General features: G+C 50.8%; 1 protein-coding gene and 1 non-coding gene across 2 annotated transcripts; one reads left to right on the top strand and one right to left on the bottom strand.

Annotated features, from left to right (window-relative positions):
- Positions 1–138, top strand: LOC119939801. The gene has a single exon (XR_005454764.1). It is a non-coding gene; the product is annotated as a small nucleolar RNA SNORA7 (small nucleolar RNA).
- Positions 139–6,373: 6,235 nt separating this feature from the next.
- C17H17orf64 (chromosome 17 C17orf64 homolog) lies at positions 6,374–11,331 on the bottom strand. Its single transcript, XM_038759855.1, is given in 7 exon segments — positions 6,374–6,400; positions 6,402–6,592; positions 6,882–7,074; positions 7,416–7,515; positions 8,600–8,775; positions 10,076–10,174; positions 11,185–11,331. Coding segments are annotated over 7 exon segments (933 nt in total).
- Between the last annotated feature and the right edge of the window lie 393 nt (positions 11,332–11,724).

Raw genomic sequence — 11,724 nt, 5'->3', positions numbered from 1 at the left:
CCCCTTTCAGGGTCACACCTGGAGAGTTTCCAGTACTCTACCAGTCTCGACTACGGGAGGAAAAGTCAAGCAGAGGCCTACCCAATCCATTCCTAGCTTGCCCGGTGGCTAGTGAGCGGAAGGCCATCTGCTACAAGTCAAAACTCACCTACGCTGGGCGGCAGCGGCAAGGGAGAGCCGAGGGCGGAGACTCAAGTTTATTGCACAGAAGGAAGTAATGGTAAGCCAATTCCATATTTTTACCAATCAATCAATCAATCGTATTTATTGAGCGCTTACTGTGTGCAGAGCACTGGACTAAGCGCTTGGGAAGTCCAAGTTGGCAACATACAGAGACAGTCCCTACCCAACAGTGGGCTCACAGTCTACCAAGAAAACTCGAAGGATGCACTACCAGAACGAAGGCAGGTGGAGATGGGAGAGATCTGGGGGAGATGCGTCCATTCATTCATTCATTCATTCATTAAATCGTATTTATTGAGCGCTTACTGTGTGCAGAACACTGTACTAAGCACTTGGGAAGTCCAAGTTGGCAACATATAGAGACGGTCCCTACCCAACAGTGGGCTCACGGTCTAGAAGGGGAAGACAGTGAACAAAACATATTAACAAAGTAAAATAAATAGAATATGTACAAGTAAAATAAATAGAGTAATACATTCATTCATTCAATCGTACTTATTGAGCACTTACTGTGTGCAGAGCACTGGACTAAGCGCTTGGGAAGTACAAGTTGGCAACATATAGAGACGGTCCCTACACAACAGTGGGCTCACGGTCTAGAAGGGGAAGACAAGAGAACAAAACAAAACATATTAACAGTGTAAAATAAATAGAATATGTACAAGTAAAATAGACTAATAAATTCATTCATTCAGTCGTACTTATTGAGCACTTACTGTGTGTAGAGCACTGGACTAAGCGCTTGGGAAGTACAAGTTGGCAACATATAGAGACGGTCCCTACACAACAGTGGGCTCACAGTCTAGAAGGGGAAGACAGAACAAAACAAAACATATTAACAAAGTAAAATAAATAGAATATGTACAAGTAAAATAGAGTAATAAATTCATTCATTCAATCGTACTTATTGAGCACTTACGGTGTGCAGAGCACTGGACTAAGCGCTTGGGAAGTACAAGTTGGCAACATATAGAGACGGTCCCTACCCAACAGTGGGCTCACGGTCCACGGCGTCGCTATGGGTCAATCAATCAATCGTTTTTATTGAGCGCTTACTGTGTGCAGGGCACTGGACTAAGCGCTTGGGAAGTCCAAGTTGGCAACATATAGACACAGTCCCTACCCAACAGTGGGCTCACAGTCTAAAAGGGGGAGACAGAGAACAAAACCAAACATACTAACAAAATAAAATAGCTAGAATAGATATGTACAAGTAAAATAAATAAATAATGAATAGAGCAATAATAAATAAATAATGAATGAATGGAGCAATATAAATAAATAATAAATAGAATAATGATAAATAAATAAATAAAGAAAGAAAGAAAGAATAATAATAAATAAATATGTAAGTAAATAAATAGAATAATAAATATGTACAAACATATATACAAGATGACAGCATACGATGAGGAAACCCCATGGTGGGAGCGTGGCTTGTCTCGGTGACCTGTTTGAGGTAACGTATTGAGAAGGCAGCCATCCTCTTTGGGATTTGTGATGGGAAAGGTAGGCCTGGGGTGGAAAACTTGGCATTTGTTTTTGCCACTGCTGAACGGTTCAACGGGCCTACTGCACTGTCGAGGACAAGCCTGGGACTGTTTTTGAAGAGCTCAGAGCAATCAGTCAAAGGCATTTACTGAACGTGCTCCTTGGGAACTCAGCGTTTGGGAGAGTACAGTACAACCTGATCACCTTGTAACCTCCCCAGCGCTTACGACAGTGCTTTGCACATAGTAAGCGCTTAATAAACGCCATTAAAAAAAAAAGAGGAACTTACTGGCGTGAATTTTAATGCCTTGTGAACTCCCCACACTCTCCTCGAAAATATACTTGGCTTCCTGATTTGGTTTTATATCTTTGCCCATCCTTTGAAGGATATTTGGTAAGCGCTTACTGTGGGTCAAGCACTATTCTAAGCACTGGGGTCGATTACCCCGTTTGTAAAATGGGGATTAAGACTGAGAGCCCCATGTGGGACAGTGGCCTGGGACTGTTTTTGAAGAGCTCAGAGCAATCAGTCAATCATCATCATCAATCGTATTTGTTGAGTGCTTACTGTGTGCAGAGCACTGTACTAAGCGCTTGGGAAGTACAAGTTGGCAACATATAGAGACGGTCCCTACCCAGCAGTGGGCTCACAGTCTAAAAGGGGGAGACAGAGAACAAAACCAAACATACTAACAAAATAAAATAAATAGAATAGATATGTACAAGTAAAATAAATAGAGTAACAAATATGTACAAACATATATACAGGTGCTGTGGGGATGGCGTTTACTGAACGTGCTCCTCGGGAACTAAGCATTTGGGAGAGTACAGTACAACAGAGGAGCTTACTGGTCTGAATTTTAATGCCTTGTGAACTCCCCACACTCTCCTCGAAAATATACTTGGCTTCCTGATTTGGTTTTATATCTTTGTCCATCCTTTGAAGGGTATTTGGTAAGCGCTTACTGCGGGTCAAGCACTGTTCTAAGCACTGGGGTCGATTACCCCGTTTGTAAAATGGGGATTAAGACTGAGAGCCCAATGTGGGACAGTAAGTGTGTCCAACCCAGCGCTTAGTACAGTGCCTGGCACGTAGTCAGCACTTAACAAATACCACAATTATTATTACGAGGTAATCAGGTTGGACACAGTACCTGTCTCACTTGGGGCTCACGGTCTAAAGCGGAAGAGGAGAGATTTAATCCCTATTTTACAGGTGAGGTACCAGAGTGGCTTGCCCAAGATCACACAGCAGGCAAGTGACAGAGTCAGGATTAGAACCCAGGTCCTCCAACTCCCAGGCCTTTGCTCTTTCTTCCATCATCATCATCAATCGTATTTATTGAGCGCTTACTGTGTGCAGAGCACTGTACTAAGCGCTTGGGAAGTACAAATTGGCAACATATAGAGGCAGTCCCTACCCAGCAGTGGGCTCACAGTCTAAAAGGGGGAGACAAAACCAAACATACTAACAAAATAAAATAAATAGATAAATCTTTCTTCCAGGCCACGCTGCTTCCCTGCATCACTAGACATGTTACCGACTTGTACTTCCCAAGCGCTTAGTACAGTGCTCAATAAATATGATTGAATGAATGAATTTATTTTATTTGTACATATTTATTCTATTTTATTTTGTTAATGTTTTGTTTTGTTCTCTGTCTCCCCCTTCTAGACCGTGAGCCCCCTGTTGGGTAGGGACCGTCTCTATATGTTGCCAACTTGGACTTCCCAAGTGCTTAGTACAGTGCTCTGCACACAGTAAGCGCTCAATAAATACGATTGAATGAATGAATGAATGAATGAATGTGAAGCACTGTTCTAAGCGCTTCGGGGGTTACAAGGTGATCAGGTTGTCCCACGTGGAGCTCACAGTCATCATCCCCATTTTACAGATGAGGTAATTGTGGCCCAGAGAAGTTAAGTGACTTGCCCAAAGGAGCGCAGCTGATGTGGCGGAGCCGGGATTAGAACCCATGACCTCTGGCTCCCAAGCCAGTGCTCTTTCCATTCATTCATTCAATCGTATTTATTGAGCGCTTACTGCGTGCAGAGCACTGTACTAAGCGCTTGGGAAGTACAAGTAGGCAACACATAGAGACGGTCCCTCCCCAACAACGGGCCCACAGTCTAGAAGGGGGAGACAGACAACAAAACATGTAGACAGGTGTCAAAACCATCAGAGTAAATATTTTATTTGTACAAATTTATTCTATTTATTGTATTTTGTTAATATGTTTGGCTTTGTTCTCTGTCTCCCCCTTCTAGACTGTGAGCCCACTGTTGGGTAGGGACCATCTCTATATGTTGCCAACTTGGACTTCCCAAGTGCTTAGTCCAGTGCTCTGCACACAGTAAGTGCTCCATAAATCCGATTGAATGAATGAATGAATGAAAATAGAATCAATCAATCAATCGTATTTATTGAGCGCTTACTGTGTGCAGAGCACTGGACTAAGCGCTTGGGAAGGACAAGTTGGCAACATCTAGGCATGGTCCCTACCCAACAGGGGGCTCACAGTCTAGAAGAATGAATGAATGAATGAAATCAATCAATCAGTCGTACTTATTGAGCGCTCTCTGTGTGCAGAGCACTGGACTAAGCGCTTGGGAAGTCCAAGTCGGCAACATATAGAGACGGTCCCTACCCAATAGCGGGCTCACAGTCTCCACCGAGCCACGCTGCTTCCTTTTTAGGCTGTCAACTCGTTGTGGGCAGGGAACGTGCCTACCAGTTCTGTTGGACTGTACTCTCTCAAGCGTTTAGTACAGTGCTCTGCTCTTAGTAAGCGCTCCATAAATCGGATGGATGGATGGATGGATAGCAGGAGGCTGCCATTGTGCTCCCGGCAGCCTCCAGGTGGTGCTCCTGCCACTTTTTTCAGTCGTACTTATTGAGCGCTTACTGTGTGCAGAGCACTGTACTAAGCGCTTGGGAAGTACAAGGCGGCAACATCTAGAGACGGTCCCTACCGGACAGCGGGCTCACGGTCTAGAAGGGGGGCTCTGGCAGGCTCAATCCAGGTTTCCGACCTGCTGGGGCTGCCAGGGCTAGGCATGTCCCCCTCTTGTCCCCTTGAGAAGCAGCGTGGCTCAGTGGCAAGAGCCCGGGCTTTGGAGTCAGAGGTCATGGGTTCGAATCCCGCTCCGCCACATGTCTGCTGTGTGACCTGGGGCAAGTCACTTAAATTCTCAGAGCCTCAGTTCCCCTATCTGTGAAATGGGGATGAAGACTGTAAGCCCCACGTGGGACACCTTGATCACCTTGTATCCCCCCCAGCGCTTAGAACAGTGCTTTGCACATAGTAAGCGCTTAACAAATACCATCATCATCATCTCTTAGGGGGGTCTTGAGGACCCTCCCCACCTGTCATCCGAACCATTCTGCCCTCCTTCTGCTCCCCCATCACGTGTTCCCTCAAACTAGATAATAGTGATAATAGTAGCGGTAAGTCTGGAAGCACTTTCCACGTGCCAAGCACCGGAGATGATAATAATAATAATAATAATAATGGCATTTATTAAGCATTTACTAGGTGCAAAGCACTGTTTTAAGCGCTGGGGAGGTTACAAGGTGATCAGGTTGTCGCACGGGAGGGCTCACAGATTTAATCCCCATTTTACAAATGAAGGAACTGAGGCCCAGAGAAGTTGTGACTCGCCCAAAGTCACACGGCCGACAAGTGGTGGAGGTGGGATTTGAACCCATGACCTCTGACTCCCAAGCCCGGGCTTTTTCCACTGAGCCACGCTGCTTCTCGATAATGATCAGGTCTGGCCTGGAATGCCCTCTCTCCCCACATCCGCCAAGCCAGCTCTCTTCCTCCCTTCAAGGCCCTACTGAGAGCTCACCTCCTCCAGGAGGCCTTCCCAGACTGAGCCCCCTCCTTCCTCTCCCCCTCCTCCCCCTCTCCATCCCCCCCACCTTACCTCCTTCCCTTCCCCACAACACCTGTATATATGTGTATATGTTTGTACGTATTTATTACTCTATTTATTTATTTATTTTACTTGTACATATCTGTTCTATTTATTTTATTTTGTTAATATGTTTTGTTCTCTGTCTCCCCCTTCTAGACTGTGAGCCCACTGTAGGGTAGGGACCGTCTCTATATGTTGCCAACTTGTACTTCCCAAGTGCTTAGTACAGTGCTCTGCACACAGTAAGTGCTCAATAAATATGATTGATTGATTGATTGATCATGTCGGGCCCAGCCCTTGCCCCTCGTGGGCTCTCAGTCTAAGAGGGAGGCGAGAAATCAGGTGAGAAAACTAGCCCACAGAAAAGTGACTTGCCCAAGGTCCCACAGCAGGCAAGTGGTAGAGCTGGGATTAGAACTCAGGTCTCCTGACTCCCACTCCACTGGGCCCCACTTCTTTTCATGCTGCTAAACTGGCCGACGCAGCATTTCCCTGAGGGGGAAACAGCCCCCCTAAATAATAATAATAATGATGATGGCATTTGTTAAGCCATCATTATTACTATTATTATTATTATTATTATTATTATTTAGGGGGGCTATTCCTCCGGAGCAGTGGGATCTGGTGAGAAGAGGTGGGGAAGGGAGGAGGGTGGGGTACATTGCTGTCCCAGCTCCTGGATGTTGGTAGGAAAAGACTGTTGCAAAGAGATCCGCCAGACGGACAGTGGTTTCTCAGTGTTTTAATTTTCCCCTCAGTGTCATTCATAAAGGCTCCATCATTTCTCCCCAACCCCCACAATCAATCACTTGGGACGATGAGGGAGTCTGGGGACGTGGGAGGGGAGGAGGGCGAAGGAGAGGTGCTGCAGCCCGGGAGGGCGGTGAGCCAGGCCCTCGGGCCCGCCTGGATCCCGAGCCGGGGCTCCTCGCCGCCGGGTCTTCTCCTTTGCTGCCCTTTTCCTTGGCTTGGCCTTCTCGGCAAGTTCCGATGGAGCCTGAGAGAGGGATGGGCAGCTGGGGATCTCGGCCCCAGACTCTGCTTTTCCAAACCCTCGCTCATCTTCCCTCCTGTCCCTCCCCTTAGGAACCGCCACGGCTGCCGAGCCCAAGGCCTTTGGACGTTGGCAGAGGGGGCCGCCTCCAGATGGTTCAGTGAGGGTTGCGGACGACGTCCGGAACAAGGTAGGGCCCCAGAGCTCCTGACAGCCACCTTAAGCGCAGGCCGTCCCTCCCCGGGACCATTCCCATTCCTTTTCCCCTTCACTCCCCCAGTGACAGCCTTGCCGTTACCCCTCTGGGTCTTCTGGACATGTCCCTTGTCCCTGGAAAGGGTGACCTTTGGTGGCCCGGCCTGCTTCTTGGTCAGCCCCTCCGGCATGGCCTTCCTGTCCCCCTGCAAGCCCCAGGCACTGTAGAGCTTTGACAGGGGGTCGGCCAGCTCCGCCAAGGTGGCTGGCTTCAGAGGGGAGGATGCCACCTGCCAAAGAACACCCCGGGTGAGGGGTCGGGGCTTCGGCCTCCTTCCCTGGGGCTCCCACCTGAAGTGGCTCTCCCGATGGCCCTTCCCTCTGCCGAGAATCCCCAGCTCGAAGGTGCTGCCCAGACGTGAGCGCTCGGGTCTGAAAGTCATCAGCCCACACGGGCGATGGGGAATCGGGGGGTGACGGCGGGAAGTCCTCCCTCTCCCCGGGTTGGATTCCTCCTCGGGTCCCAGTCCGAGCTGCAGGTGTCCCCGGTTGAGGCTGGGAGGCCTAGGTCATGCCCCAAACGATGCCCAGAAGCTGCCGAGGGAAAGCGGGAGGGACCCCATTGCCTTACCAAAAACTTGGCGGCCTGGTTGTTCTTGCTCAATCTGTAGAGTCTGCGCAGCTGCTTGGCATCCAAGTCGGAGAAGAGTGAGACGAAACGCCAAAGCATCCTGCCGTCAGAGGTGAGAAACCTCAGGGACCCCAATCGTGGGAAGGAGGGTCCCTCCCGCCCGGGAGCTCAGACCACGGCCAGGGATTGTATTTCTCTCCCCCACCCCACCAGGAAGCTGGAGGATGAAGAAGCTCCAACAGACTTCATCTTTTCGGTGGTGAAGGGAAGGTACAAGCTGTGTCTGTCCCGAGAGGGCAGTGATCGGAGAGCGGAGTTTGGCCGTTGGGTTGAGATGGTCCTGATCCTCCCCGCCGAGAGGGGTGGGAGCGGGCTGGACTGGGGGACTAGATTGTGCTGAACTCATCTTCCCATCTCTCACTCCCTAACCGAGGGGGTCCCTCCAGGGTCTGGTCTAGACCCCCGCCTCTTATTTTGCACTCACTGCCTCGGGAAACTCATCGGTTACCCCGGTTTCTGCTCCCAAATCTATGACCCCCAAGCCTCTCGCTAGCCCCGATCTCTTTTTCCTTCATGGCAATCTCACGTTTCCTCTTGCCTCCAGGACATCTCCACGAGGATGTCCCATGGTGCCTTAAGTTCAACGTGACTAAAACTAAAGTCTTCGTCTTTCCTCCCCGCTCTTTTTCCTCCACCTAACTTTCCAACACCACCATCCTGTCCTTCCCTTTTAGCACTTAGCAACGGGATTCTCCCCACAGGAGGTGCTCAGTAAATCCCATTGATTGGTATATCAGCCTCCTGGTCAGGGCTCATCTGGGGAATCTGGCCACCCTAGGGTTCAGGGAAAGGGGTGCTCTGCACATAGTAAGCGCTCAATAAATACGATTGATGATGATGATGATGATGACCACCCCGGTAAGTCCCCAAAGGAGCTATGCGTCTCCCCATCCTCCTTGCCTGCACATTCATTCATTCAGTTGTATTTATTGAGCACTTACTGTGTGCAGAGCACTGTACTAAGCACTTGGGAGATTACAATACAACAGTCTAAATGAGAATAGGGCCCTCATCTTCTCAACCCAATATATTTCTCCCCGACCCAAGGGTAACCTCGCAGGTTGGTCCTTTTGCCCCCAGTTTGGCTGCTGAGCGGTGGGAGGAGAGAGGGTGAGAGGACGTACTTTTTCCAGTGTTTGGTTTCCCACGCTCTGCAGTAATGCTGCACGAAAGTGTCGATGTGGTTCCCTAGAACCACTAGACTCTTCTTCATACACCTCACTCGCTTCTCCCAGGGAAGGTCTTTGGGCAGACACAGCTTCCGCAAGAATCTCTTCAGCGGCCTCAGGTATTCTTTGCACTTGGGGGAGAGCGAGTTTTATGAGAGGAGGCAGAACTCAAATCTGGTGAGAAGAGGGTCCTGCAGCCCTTACCGGAGAGGGGAACTGGACCTCTGAGGGCAGTTTAGGTACCTGTCTCCCGGTCCTGGCAGCCAAGTCACTGGCACCCTCCCTGTGGCGGACCGAAACGCTGTCAGAATTGCCTCTGGTCTGTGAAGTCCTGGGAACCCAGCCTCCCACCCTGTCATAGGCCTAGCTGCCTCTCCCTGATGGCGAGAAGGCGCTTGACCATGCCCCTCGGTCTTCTTTTTATGGTATTTGTTAAGTGTTTTCAATGTGCCAAGCACTGAACTAAGCACCGGGGTAGATACAACGCTCTGGGCATATTACTCCCCTCCTCAAAAATCTCCAGTGGCTACCAATCAATCTGCGCATCAGGCAGAAACTCCTCACCCTGGGCTTCAAGGCTGTCCATCACCTCGCCCCCTCCTACCTCACCTCCCTTCTCTCCTTCTCCAGCCCAGCCCGCACCCTCCGCTCCTCCACCGCTAATCTCCTCACCGTACCTCGTTCTCGCCTGTCCCGCCATCGACCCCCGGCCCACGTCATCCCCCGGGCCTGGAATGCCCTCCCTCTGCCCATCCGCCAAGCTAGCTCTCTTCCTCCCTTCAAGGCCCTGCTGAGAGCTCACCTCCTCCAGGAGGCCTTCCCAGACTGAGCCCCTTCCTTCCTCTCCCCCTCGTCCCCCTCTCCATCCCCCCCCATCTTACCTCCTTCCCTTCCCCACAGCACCTGTATATATGTATATATGGTTGTACATATTTATTACTCTATTTATTATTTATTTATTTACTTGTACATTTCTATCCTATTTATTTTATTTTGTTGGTATGTTTGGTTCTGTTCTCTGTCTCCCCCTTTTAGACTGTGAGCCCACTGTTGGGTAGGGACTGTCTCTATGTGTTGCCAATTTGTACTTCCCAAGCGCTTAGTACAGTGCTCTGCACATAGTAAGTGCTCAATAAATACGATTGATTGATTGATTGATACAAGTTAATCAGGTTGGACACCGTCCCTGTGCCACATGGGGCTCCCAGTCTTAATCCCCATTTCAGAGACGAGGCCCAGGGAAGTGAAGTGGCTTGCCCAAGATCACACAGCAGACAAGGGGCAGAGCTGGGATTAGGACCCAGGTCCTTCTGCCCCCCCCAGGCCCGTGCTCTAACCCCGAAGCCACGCCGCTTTTCGGGCTTGGGCACCATTCGCAGGGCCCGCTAGGCAGAGGACCCGAGTCTAGGTGGGAGCGTTCTCTTCACTCACGATTTTGAAGATGTCTTGGCCCAAGCCCTCAGCGGAGTGGATGAGGGAGTCCCCGGCGGGGCTCCGTGCGCTCCTCTCCAGACGGGTCACCTCGGCCGCCTGCGGGGACCGTGTGTGGTCAGGGCCCTCCTTCACAGGAATGGGAGCCAAGCCCCCGAGGCCGGACTGGGGTCTTCCCCAGGAAGCCCCTTGCCCCAGTTCCTCAAAAATCTCCAGTGGCTACCAATCAGTCTGCGCATCAGGCAGAAACTCCTCACCCTGGGCTTCAAGGCTGTCCATCACCTCACCCCCTCCTACCTCACCTCCCTTCTCTCCTTCTCCAGCCCAGCCGGCACCCTCCGCTCCTCCGCCGCTAATCTCCTCACCGTACCTCGTTCTCGCCTGTCCCGCCGTCGACCCCCGGCCCACGTCATCCCCCGGGCCCGGAATGCCCTCCCTCTGCCCATCCGCCAAGCTAGCTCTCTTCCTCCCTTCAAGGCCCTGCTGAGAGCTCACCTCCTCCAGGAGGCCTTCCCAGACTGAGCCCCTTCCTTCCTCTCCCCCTCCTCCCCCCTCCATCCCCCCATCTTACCTCCTTCCCTTCCCCACAGCACCTGTATATATGTTTGTACATATTTATTACTCTATTTTACTTGTACATACCTATTTTATTTATTTTATTTTGTTAGTATGTTTGGTTTTGTTCTCTGTCCCCCCTTTTAGACTGTGAGCCCACTGTTGGGTAGGGACTGTCTCTATATGTTGCCAATTTGTACTTCCCAAGCGCTTAGTCCGGTGCTCTGCACACAGTAAGCACTCAATAAATACGATTGATGATGATAATAGGTGACGGGCCCAAGGTGACCGCAGGTCTGTCCATCTTTTCAATGGCCCGGCCCTTGGCCGCCCTTTCTTCCCTCCCCACCCAAATCCCATGTGCTGTGAGTCAGTTGGGCCTGGTCCTGTTGAAAGGGAAATTCTCCATCGGGGCCCTTGGAAGCAGAGGCCTCCCGCCTGGCGTCTCGCACGCTCCTTCTACTCCAAACTCTCCTTTGTGCTCTGCCTGTCCCCATCTCCCCCGATCCCCATTTCCCTGGCGCTGAGAGCCCATGAATCTTCAACCGGTTCACCTTCTCCGTCTGCCTGTCCCCTTCGGCCCCTGACTCCACCAAGGGCTCCATGTCCGCCCGTCACCTCCAGGTTCCTTAACGGGCGCGGCGGCGGCTCAGAGAGGAAGTGGGGAAGGGCCTGGCTCTAGAACTTCCAGGGAAAACCATGGCAACACGGGAACATAGGGTCTTTCCAGCCTTGGACTGTGGCTCAGGGATCCCAAAGCGTGTTGCCGGACTTGGGGGAGGGAAGCCCAGGTAATGGGGGGCAGCGTTCCTGTGATTCTCGCCGCTGAACCGTGTCAGTTGAGTAGGTACAGTAGGGTGCTGTGAGATCGTGGGAACAGGCACCAGAAATGAAAGACAAAGGGTCTGCCCCCAATCATTCAATAATCAATCAGTTGTACTCTTTGAGTGCCTTCCCTGTCCAGGGAACTGTACTAAGTGCCGAAGAGAGCCCATCGCTTAGTACAGTGCCGGGCGTATAGTAAGCGCTTAACAAACACCATAATTATTATTATTCAACGGAGTAAGTAGACACAGCCCCTGCCCTAGAGCCGC

The sequence above is a fragment of the Tachyglossus aculeatus genome, chromosome 17, assembly GCF_015852505.1.
Source record: "Tachyglossus aculeatus isolate mTacAcu1 chromosome 17, mTacAcu1.pri, whole genome shotgun sequence".
In the NCBI taxonomy this organism is placed as follows: domain Eukaryota; kingdom Metazoa; phylum Chordata; class Mammalia; order Monotremata; family Tachyglossidae; genus Tachyglossus; species Tachyglossus aculeatus.
This window is presented reverse-complemented; position numbering and strand designations above follow the sequence as displayed.